Source organism: Megalobrama amblycephala, linkage group LG18 (genome assembly GCF_018812025.1).
Source record: "Megalobrama amblycephala isolate DHTTF-2021 linkage group LG18, ASM1881202v1, whole genome shotgun sequence".
NCBI classification, from domain to species: domain Eukaryota; kingdom Metazoa; phylum Chordata; class Actinopteri; order Cypriniformes; family Xenocyprididae; genus Megalobrama; species Megalobrama amblycephala.
This window is the reverse complement of record NC_063061.1, coordinates 1722000-1733741: the sequence shown is the minus strand read 5'-3', so window position 1 is coordinate 1733741 and position 11742 is coordinate 1722000. Positions and strand designations below refer to the sequence as shown.

At 39.7% G+C, this 11742-nt stretch overlaps 1 protein-coding gene across 1 annotated transcript in view; it reads right to left on the bottom strand.

Annotated features, from left to right (window-relative positions):
• Nucleotides 1–5170: 5170 nt before the first annotated feature.
• fstl4 (follistatin-like 4) overlaps nucleotides 5171–11742 on the bottom strand; it is a 227200-nt gene continuing 220628 nt past the window's right edge. The window contains exons 15-16 of the mRNA XM_048166722.1: nucleotides 9777–9886; nucleotides 5171–9627 (exon numbers count right to left, since the gene is read on the bottom strand). Coding sequence (XP_048022679.1) covers nucleotides 8925–9627; nucleotides 9777–9886 — 813 coding nt within the window. The 3' untranslated portion in view covers nucleotides 5171–8924. The remainder of the gene's footprint in view (nucleotides 9628–9776; nucleotides 9887–11742) is intronic.

The following is an 11742-nucleotide window of genomic DNA, read 5'->3' as shown; positions in this document are numbered from 1 at the left end:
TGCAATATAATTTTCTGGCCAAATTGTGCAGCTCTATATATAAATAATATAATACTAGAAATAAACAAAATTAAACAATCAAAATGTATGGAGGACCACAAGTGTCTAATAATAATAAAGCATTTCATAAAATAATAACTAATTGTACATTAAAAATAGGCATTAATACATTTGTTTACAAATTAGTTTATTAATCTATAATTACAAAGTAATTAATTATTTGATATTTTAATTGCCAATAAAAAGAATAATTAAAGTAATTTATAAATGAAACAGTCAAAAAAATACATGCATGAATTTAAAATAATGCAATTTCTAAATGTAATTTAAAAAGAGAAATAAATAAATGGATTTACAAATTGAATTATGAATACAGGTTTTAATGAGGCATTTAAAATGCCTGATTTGTTGTATTATAATAATTATAAAGTGAAATGTTTCTTTTCGCTGCATTTCCTCATCCTGTTAGTGATTTCAACCGAGAACCGTGAACATGCAAATACTGTAGTTAAATTATTGAAATACATCTAATGGGTTCGGCTGACAAAAGGGTGTAGGAAACCCTAATCTAAAGTAATCAAAAAGCAGTCTCACATTTCACTTTAAAATTATTATAATACAACGAATAAGCAATATGACATGTAGACATTTAAATTCAGTTTAATTGCAGCACAACAAAGAATGTACAGAATAATACATCATTACTTTTTCCACAATCAGTGTGCTTAACTTCACTGAAAAACAGGCTTTGTCTTCTTCTTTTTGATAATTTATAAAGACTTCTTGTTGAAAAGCAAAATATTTTAAGAGTAACACTTGATGTGAGAAATGGCTCAACCTTTTTCAGCTGATCAATTCTTTGTGATCACGATCAATAGCTTCTCTCTCTAAGTTAGCGAGAAAAAAGCAAGAGAAGCTCATATAGATTTATTTGCAAGGAAAGCGTCTGTGTGTCAACACTGCGACGCTCCTCCAGCAGTGACAGTGATGGACGATCTATTGACAGCATCTTTCACTGGCAAGTTGTTGTGAATAATTGCTACAGATGGAAGAGTGTGTAGAACACTAAAGCATATAGATTAAGATAAGGGCGTGTAAAGGAAGGCTTCAAGTGGCCTTATCACTTGTTCACCAGGACCATGGAGTGAGATTTAAGAAGGTTATCAATGCTGACCTCTGTGTAGGAGCCATTCATCAGTCAAGATGTTCAGATAATGACCGTCAGAATGAGCTCCATCATTATGTTCAGTGACACTGGAATTAAACGTCTATTACAACTCCAATACAAACACACCAGTAGCGGCCTTTGCTTTGGAAAAGAGAGCTCCGCCCTCTTCTGGAGCAGCAGCTCATTTGCATTTAAAGGGACACACACAAAAACGACGTTTTTTGCTCACACCCAAATAGAGGCAAATTTGACAAGCTATAATAAATGATCTGTGGGGGATTTTGAGCTGAAACTTCACAGATGCATTCTGGAGACACCAGAGACTGATATTTTACATCTTGTGAAAAGGGGTACAATAGGTCTTCTTTAATATTTATAAGCCATACCACATGAGCAAGAGTGCTGTTTCCCCGAATATCAGCAGAATGTTTGCAAATGTAATATTTATTTATACAACAGTTCAATAGGCAAAATATTGTCTATTTTTGTTCTATTTTGCCAAAGAAAATAGTTGCAAACAGTAGAGTCATTGCGCGTCTTCGAGCAACAGTTTCAGTTTCGTTACTGAATCAGTGTTTTTGAATGAATCGGTCTATGAATGACTCATTTACTTCGTCCCTGAATAAAGCAGCCATTTTAAATGAATTGTTTGACTACTAAATGATTCAATGACTCACTTATTAAGACAATGATTTGCTGCCACCTACTGGTGGTTTTAGTATCATTTCATTTTAGCTTATGGGCTGAGAGAGTGACAATCGAAGATTGAGTGTTTTCGGTCATGATTTTAACAATAGTTATGGTTAAAGAGATAATAGTCTGTTTATAAACACATTCTAAGAGTGAAATGTGATATAACATTGGATAATAAAGTAATTACAGTCACACTGCATACTACAGCTCCAACGGTTTCTTTGAAACGGGCCTCCGAATTGCAAAGAAACTGTTGCAAAACAACAATGAACCCTCTAAAAAAGCCCACATGTGATTTACAATGAAAATTACTTGGACTCGTTTCACAGTTTAGGGTCATTCTTGGCAAACAGTGACTAAAAACGTCAGGAAACTGTACCAGGACACTGTGGGCAACACGTACCTCCCAATATTTAGATTACCATTTGATTCTTAAAAGCATATACTCAATAAATACGTGCTTACACTCTTATCATGTGACATATTTCCCAACTGCATTTCATTCTTATTTGCATTAAATTAAAGCCACATACTGCGAAACGTTCGGGTCTCATCTTTTATTGTAAAACTGGAAGAAATATATATCCCAGGCAACACTATATTACATTATACAATAAAAGTATCTACACAACCAATGCTAATAAATCACTTGGGTGTACCGGGACCTCAGGAATCTGGATGTTTGTTACAGGTTAACAGATACTTAGTTCACTAAAATTATGACCATGACATTTCAACTTTGTTCTACATCCCATGAAGCACATCTGTGAATTAAGTAAAGCCACTATCTTCCCGAAAAGTGTAACATTTCACAATTTTACAACATATTAAATCAAATTAACATAACACGCACACACACACACACACAAATGAACAGAACATGGTGCTGATTGACCACGAGACAAGCTGAGAACGAGACGAGAACATTGCTGGTGTGGTCAGTTACACTACAAAGAGAGACACAAATAAATCAATAAAATAAAGAAAAGAAAAAAAGGAGCAATTACTGCCATTACTGGGTTGCAAAACATCAACATTTCAACAGTTATTGCATTAATGCTGAAAACTGTGTTGCATAGAGATATAGATTAACCAGCACAAAGACAGCTAAAAGACTGTTAAAGGTTATTTCAAATAAATGAAAATAAATCATTTCTCGTCATTGAGTTTAGGCCCTTGGCATTTTGTCATGATTGAAATGTAAATGTTGAGTGTTTGGTGTAATAGTGTGAATTTAATGTCTACGTGAATCAAACTGAATAATAAGTGCCTCTAACATACACGCTTAAGGACCAGGTTTTATTCGCCATACAAAATGTACTTTGGGAGGAACAAATCTTACACATACACAGAATTAAGCAATAAAAGCCAGAGCAAATACATCATACAAACATTCTTGTTATCTGATGCTCCTGACCAACATCATGACAGCTCAGCTTTAAAAGGAAATGCCACATTAAGTAAAATATCAGAATATACTCATGGATTTGAAATTCTGATCACAAATAAAGCCTTTGGTTCTTGACCGACTGATTGGCAACTGCAAACGGCAGTTCATAAAGGTTTTCGTGACACACATAAACAGAGGCTGAGGTGTTGAAGAGGTGTATAACACACCGAAGGAACAAATGTACATGATGAGGACAAGAACAAGCTGAAACAGTCTAGGGACAATAGAGTGTAATGAAGACAAATGGATGAGGACTTAAATGTGACTCAATGAGGCACAAGATGCTTCATTTCTGCCTCGTTGGCAAAAGTCAGGCTGGAATTTCAGTGCTAAAAAGAACTGTGAGCACACACACACACACACACACGCTCTTGCTCGCTAGCTCACACACACAATGCAGATTTTTTTAAAAGAACAGCATATTATGTGCAGGACATATTATTGTACAAAATGTGTGCAGCTAGTTTAATCTTGAACAAAACAGATTTTACGTTCATAACATTTCTCCTGTGACAAACTTCTATTTTGTTCAACCCATAAATGGGACGCACAATGTTCACACTGCTCTAACAATGTCTGTGACTCTGGTTTGTGAAGGACACAAACTCAAATACATGAGGAGCATATTTATTGAATGGTTGTTAGCCCACTGAGTTTAATTAGGTTTGTTTGGGCCTTAAATTGATCATATCTGTGTCCATTGTGATGCTCGTTGAGGTCTAACCATCTGGCTTTCTAGAGTAATAGTGTAGTCATGCATATCTGACTGAGCTTGAAAGCACACTGAAATGCCAATTTAGGCATTTCGTCTCAAAAAGGGTGATTTAAAGCTGCGCTTGTGGTCATCTCAGTAGTGATGATGTGTGTTCAGTGCAACAGTGCTCTAATAAGTCTTCTGTTGACCTCCAAAAATCTGATGAGCCTGAATCTGACGTTTTTACATATAGCACAGTGGTTCTATTGAACAAAAATATACTTTACTTTCATTGTTATTCTCTATTCTATTCTTCAACTGTGTGTTTGAATGCAATATATGAATGTAGGAATACTTTAACGAAGCTAAAGATCTGAACTATTTGTGGCTTGTGTTCAGACAGAATTCTATGGAAGCTTGTTTCTGCCATGGAATAAAAAAAGTCACGATTACCTTTATTTATTTATTAGCAATTTTAAGATCTAAACTTGCAATTACATGAAAATGTCAGAATTGTGAGCTGGCTTTTTCCTCAGAATTGCAAGTTTACATCTTACAGTTTCTACTTTATAACTCGCAATTATGAGTTTAGATCTGACAGTTCTGAGAAAAATAGTCAGAACTGTGAAATGTAAACTTGCAATTGAGTCAGAATTGTCTCTTTTTCTGTCTGTCCTAATTCTTGATGATAAAAAGTCGCAATTATCTTTTATATTCTTATTCCATGGCAGAAACAAGCTTCCATAGATCTGTTGTCCACTGAAACAAAATAGCCAAAAGAAAATCCCCACACACACTTTTTATTCATGCCGGGTGTTTCTATTGACTTTTATTGTTTTAAACTGAGCTAATGATATTTTCTATCCCCTAAGCCTTTACACAAACCTCTCTGTATTTTGACATTTTCATTAAGACATTATATAGTATGTTTATTAGACAGTTCCCTTTCCTGGGAACTCAATGCAGCATCAGAATGTTGACCCTATGGGAACGGATGATTGCATCCTGCATGATTGCCTCTGAAGCAAAACCAGGATATGCTGGTTAGGTATGTTTTGAAGCATGGCAGCTGGTTTGAGCTGGTTTATGCTGATCCTTAGTTGGTCATGAGCTGGAGCTAGTTGCTTAAGGCCAGCTTAGGACCAGTACTTGACCAGCTTAAACAAGCTCATGACCAGCTGCCATGCTTCAAAACATACCTAACCAGCATATGCTGTTTTTTTTCAACAGGGAAGTTTTGGATCATTCCCATCTCATTGTTGCAATGTCACCCCATGACACGTAATGGCGTACCATGGAAGCCATAAAGGATATCCAGAACAAACATCATCAGCTTCTGCGTCTTCAGTAAGGGCTCTGTGTTACTCTTTTTGGAGTTGATTTGGAGAAAGTTTGCCCAGGCAGAAGTGGACTTGTTTGCATCTCAGGAGACGATGCACTGTCCGCTCTGGTTCTCCCTCCCCTGGGGTTGGACGCCACGGTGCAGAAGTGGCCGAGGCTACATCTGTATCTGAGTTCATCAGTTGGCTGGCCAACTGTTGCCTCTTCTAAATGGCTCTCCATCAGGAGGGACCTCCTGTCACAGGCCGAGGGCACATTCTATCACACCTGGCCGGAAATGTGGAAGCTGTAGGTTTGGCCACTGAAGGGAATCAACTCCTGAACTCTGGTCTCTCAACAGAGGTTGTTGAGACCATCCTAAACTCTAGAGCTTCCTCCACGAGGAAACTTTATGCCTTTGACCACAGCCATATCGTCCTGTAGCCCAAGACTGGTTGCCCACTGAAGATAAACAGGGTTGAGCCTGGTCAGTACCTGGATGGTGGACCTCCTGGGAAAACTAGGTTACTGCTGGAAGAGGTGTTAGTGAGGCCAGCAGAGTGGTCTGTGTGGGTCCTAATGGCCTAGTATAGTGACAAACACACTATACTGAAACAAGCACCGTCCTTCAGATGAGACGTTAAACCGAGGTCCTGACACTCTGTGGTCATTGTGGCCCATGGCACTTCTTGTAAAGAGGGTCAATGGTGGGAATTTGGCCAGGAGACCAGGATTACATCCCTACCTGGCCAAATTCTCTCCATTGGCCCTTACCAATCATGGTCTCCTAATTATCCCCATCCACTGAATTGGTTGGTGAGTGCACTGTTGTTCTTTGGCTGCCATTGCATCATCCAAGTGGTGGTGGTTGAGGTTGAAGACTGCTTCTTGCTCACTATTACCGGTCTTAAAAGGGTAGGAGATCTGCAGGCCTTCTCTGTTGCCTCCTTTTGCCTAGAGTTTGTTCCCGGTAGGGTCAATTCTTAACCCTAGACTGGGTTACATGCCTAAAGTTCAGACTAACATACAGTAGCACACTCAGTTGTTCTGCAGGCCTTTATCCTCCATTTCAGTAGGCAGACCAAGAGATACATAACACAGTTTGCCCAGTTAGGACACTTGAGTGTTACACCCACTACTCTGCCCAGTGGTGTAAGACTGACCAGATGCTTGTATTCTCTGGTTCACCCAGACAGGGTTCCTCATCAACCTAACAAAGAATAAGCAAGTGTATTGCTGAGGCTATTACTACAGCTCTACAGCATGACCTTCCTTCGCCTCTTGTTATAAGGGCTCATTCTACTAGGAGTATGGTGGCCTCTAAGGCTTTACTGTCAGGAGTTTCCCTCCAAGAGGTGTGTGACGCGGTGGGCTGTGCCTCTCCAAACACATTCATCAGATTCTATTGCTGGGATTTGGACTCCACACCAGGGTCTCAGGTGCTTCTGTCCTAAACTGTGCTCGACATGATTCACAAAAGGACAAACATTTGTCAGTATGGTGCAGTGGGTATGAAAGTTCTCATAGCGTCAACATTCTGACTCCTTGAAACGGAACGTCTCGGTTATAACTGTAACTCTGGTTCCCTGACAAGGGAACGAGATGCTGTGTCGCCTTGCCATACTTCCGGCATACCTGTAAGTGATTGACTTACTTCAGCCAATCAGAAGCTGACTCTGTTTTGGCTTTTTCCACCTAGTGGTACGATTCAGTTCAGTACCGTATGGTACGCAATTTTTGCCATTTCCATTGTCAGAAGTTGTGAATGGTACCCTAATTCTGAACCGTACTGTACCACTTTTTTGGGACCCTTCCGTTGGGGTACCTAGCACAATAGTACTGGTACCAAAAGGGTGGAGCTACACTCACTGCAGAACGTTGATTGGTTGTCAGAGAATCGTCACTTGCTTATGCTACTAGGGAAATAACAGCACAATACCGTTGCAACACAATGTGTACTTTTTGGCTGTTTTTCATTGCAGCCTTCAGCCTTTGCTCAAACAAAGCTGCTGTATTTCCTCCATTGTTGTTTACTGTCACTTTCTTCTTCACACGAGAATGACGTCGATCGCTTCTTTCTGCCATACACCACGCCTATCAAGTAAGCAACCTGGTCTCATGACGAAAACGTACCCGTGGCTACGTTTTCGCGAGTCCCGAAATACGTACCAATGAGTACATATCGCTGCAGTTTCGATGCGAAATGTCCACTGAGCGGCGCTAAAAGCGTGTTCCTTTTTTTTTTTTTTTCCGGAGCAGATAATAGGGTGAATGCGGTACGTTTTTCACATTTTCGGTGTTGGGGAGTCGACTCCTCATCATAAGTCCAACTGAGCTACCGAGCAAGCTTGGTTGCGGCCAAAAAAAGCAAAACGCATAGAGCTGGAAAGTCCAAAGTACGTTCGTTTACAAATCGGGCGCTCCGGTAAGAAGCGTTTTGAAGTCGTGACATGATATTGCGCAAGGAGATGTGAAAACGAGTCTTTATGAATCCGTAATCCGACCCCGGCCGTCGTCGAAACCTAAAAGCGCTCATTGACGTTTTACCGGCCTCTAGCGTTCGTTTCTGTCAGAAACTGCAGCGAGACGTACGCATCGGCACGTAATTTTGTGTCTCGCGAAAACGTGCCCACGGGTACGTCTCTCCCATGAGACCAGGTTGCAAGTAAGGGTATGGTTGGTGGTAGAAATGCAAGCCGGATCAGAGTTTCCTGTCCCGAATCGTACTGAACTGAATTGTGTCGCTCGGTGGAAATGAGCCATTTGTTCCAAGTATCCTTTATAGCTTTCACGGTACGCCGTCATACTTCAGGGGGTGACGTAGCACCAGTGAGATTAAAGTGATTCAACGCATGCTTAAAAAAAAAAAAAGAAAATGCTAAATGTTACTGTAACGTGTTTATTATTAAGTGTTGTACTAATAACTTACAAATGTGTCCCCAAAGTGTATCTCCATAAAAACCAAACACGCACACAGAAAGCTTTCAGGACAACAGAAAGTACTCATCTCATTTAAACAGCTTAGAAAGAGGAAACTGCTAGATGTTACTGTAACATGTTTATTTTTAAGTGTTGTACTAATAACTGTAAAAAAACAACAAACAAACAAACAATAAGCTGTTGAAACGTGTAGTCAGAAACACTGGGACGATGCAAACAACACAATCTTCTACACCGACATAAACAGACGTGACACCGATGGACACATTTCCTGCAGTGACCGTATATCACAAGTGAACACAATGAAAAGAAAAACACTGAAAAACTTTAAAAAGCATTGTGCATAGTTCAGCCATCACCTAACCCGTCTGCTGCTTAACACTACTTCTGCTAACAAGGAAGTGCAAAAAATGTACATCTCTCATTAAATTAGCTCACTGTTGCACTGAAGGGTGTTTTCATTCGTTCCCTTGTTGTATAAGGTTTCTTGCCGTTGTTGAATGTGTGTGCATGTTGTGTGTACCTATACAGAAACCCGCACATAGGTTCGTTTAACTCACTACTAGGGTCAAGTCCATTCGCATCCCTTAAAGGTTTTCCCGAGCTTTGGCCCCGTGGGCCGACGCAATCCTCTGCAGAACCGGCCCGCGGTACGCCACTCATACCTCACCCACCCACACCACTGTGTTCCCTCTCTTGACCTCTGACACCTCGCAGTGAGGGCCGCTCTGTTTGCCGTCCAAAACGAACAGGGACTCGGCCGAAGACGTGACCAAGTATCGTCCAAACACCCCGCTGGAGACCACCACCCTATTGGCGTCTCCCCAAGGCCAGCTGGTGGCTGGAATCGGATCCTTGATGTTCTGAAGGGCTTTCGCTCTTCCTGTCGCCAGGTCCGAGAAAACCAGCTCCGAGCCCTGAGCCGAAGAGGTCACGACCACGTACTGGTTGGCCTCTGTGAAGGACGGCTGAAACTCCAAGTCTGCGAGTGGAATCGAGAGATCCACTTCGTGGCTTATCTGCAGCTCGCCGCTGAAGGAGATGGTCTGGACTTGGAGCTTTCTGCGTCGCTTATCCACGGAGACGATGAAACGGCCGTCTGGAGAGACGAACGGCCGGCCATTGATGTTGGGATTTGGTCCAATGACTGTGTCGCTTACACTGTCAATGAGAATCTGCGAGCTGGGAGTCGAACGGTTCTCAACTTGGCACTCGATAAAATAATAGCCGCTTAAATGAGTGTAGGCCATGCTGGCTGGAATACAGCTGTAGTTCTTCAGACTGATGGTCTTGACGAGATGGAGGGTCTCAAGGTCGATTTTATGCACCGCAGACTCCGATTTTAAGAAGACAAAGCCAAACCTGAGATGACAATGGTCAAAGACAGGTTAATGATCTTTCTGCAGATTTATTAAGTGCTGTGCAGTTAATTACACTTCCAATTTTTGGAAGAATTATGTTGAAAATCTGACAGAGGTCATGCACGCTGAGCGGTGAGGATCGTTTCATACCTTACGTGGGTGATAATGAGGTTGGTGGGGGGGATGTAGAAATCCTCCACTCTTTCAAACGGAGTGTGAACGATCTGACGCTGCTCCACTGCACTTGCAGAAGTGATCACCTCAAAAACAGAAACGAGTAAAGTTAATTTACAATAATGAGCATGCAATAATCAAAGATGTTAGTAGAAATGGATAACATCTACTGTCATAATCTATGAAAACAGTGTGCTCGTGCTTTCAGCCTGTGCAGTGAATGACTCTTGCTTTGATACTTTATTATATAAATGTCAGGACGTTCATTAATTCATTGTATTAACTGTAACTTGGTGTGAAACTGCCCCATGATGAGTATTTAATCATGCCTATGATGTTTCCCTACTCACTTTACATTTAATAAACATGTATAATACTGAAACTGATTCATTTAAAACGTAGCTTCTCCTCTAGTCAGTATTCAATCATATTGTTTGCCAACTTAATTTTGCTATTAAAAAAAAGTTGATTTTTTTGCACTGATTTTGCACTATATTAGGTGGCTTTAACTACTATGTACTTGCATCAAAAATTTGTTTGGTACAATGTACTTATTGTGTTGTATTGAAAACACTTGTGCTGCTATTGAGGTGTGATACGGGTCAGGTTAGGACAGGTTTGGTAGTACAGGTAGGTTTAAGAAAATACACACAGCTGTAATTACCAACATGTTCTCCAACCAATACGACCATATAGGTTGTTTGTCACTTCCCTGAAATGCAACCCATAGGAGCGTTTACTAAAGTGGTGCCCCTATCGACAACAGGACACTTTCATTTTAATGCATTGTTCCCTTTTATCTGCGTCATATTTCGGGTTTGCAATAACAATATGCAATCATGTGATCATGCGATCGTGGGTTCGATCCCAGGGAACTCATGTGCTCATAAAGTGTGTATGCACTATAAATCACTAAAGTTAGGTTTAGGGATGGGGTGGGTGTAGTCATCAATAAAAATGAAATAAATAGGAGAAATAGTGTAAAAAGTCCACACACTGCATTTAAATGAACACGCATTTTGATTGACAGTCATACGTCATTTCATGACGACAGACGTAACACGACACTGTCATTATTTTTACGCCCACTAGAGGGCGTATGACTTCAAAACGTAAATACAGGTCGTAATATGGTGCTTAAAAAACAACCTATAGGGTCATTTTTTTTTGGAGCACAGTCTGGTAATTACATGCAGATGTTTTTTTTTTAAATATAAGTGCAATGAAAAAACATGTACAGTATGTACACAATAAGTGCACTGTATCAAATGACTCATTTAAATGTTAGTACATTGTAGTTAAAGACACTTAACACTTTAAAAGAATATACGGTAACACTTTATTTTAGGGACTTTTAACTAGTTGCTTATTATCATGCATATTATTAGAATATTGGCTGTTTATTAGTACTTATTAAGCACATATTAATGCCTTATTCTGCATGACCTTATTCTACATTCAAACTTAGCAACAAACTTACTAACTATTACTAACTTACTATTTATAAGCAGTAAATTGAGTTTATTGAGGGAAAAGTCGTAGTTAATGGTGAATATGTGTTCCCTATACTAAGTGTGAACTGAATGTAATGTTTTTGGACACTTAATTGCATGTTATTTACAATTAAATGAAAATGTATTATAGTTTAAATGAAAATGTATTATAGTTTAAATTCATATTAATGTCATTAATTACTCACCGTCATGTTGTTCCATACCCGTAAGACCTTCGTTCAGCTTCGGAACACAAATTAAGATATTTTTGATGAAATCCGATGGGTCAGTGAGGCCTGCATAGCCAGCAAGATAATTTATACTTTCAGATGCCCAGAAAGCTACTAAAGATGTATTTAAAACAGTTCATGTGACTGCAGTGGTTCAATCTTAATCTTATGAAGCAACGAGAATAATTTTTGTGTGCCAATAAATAAATAAATAAATAA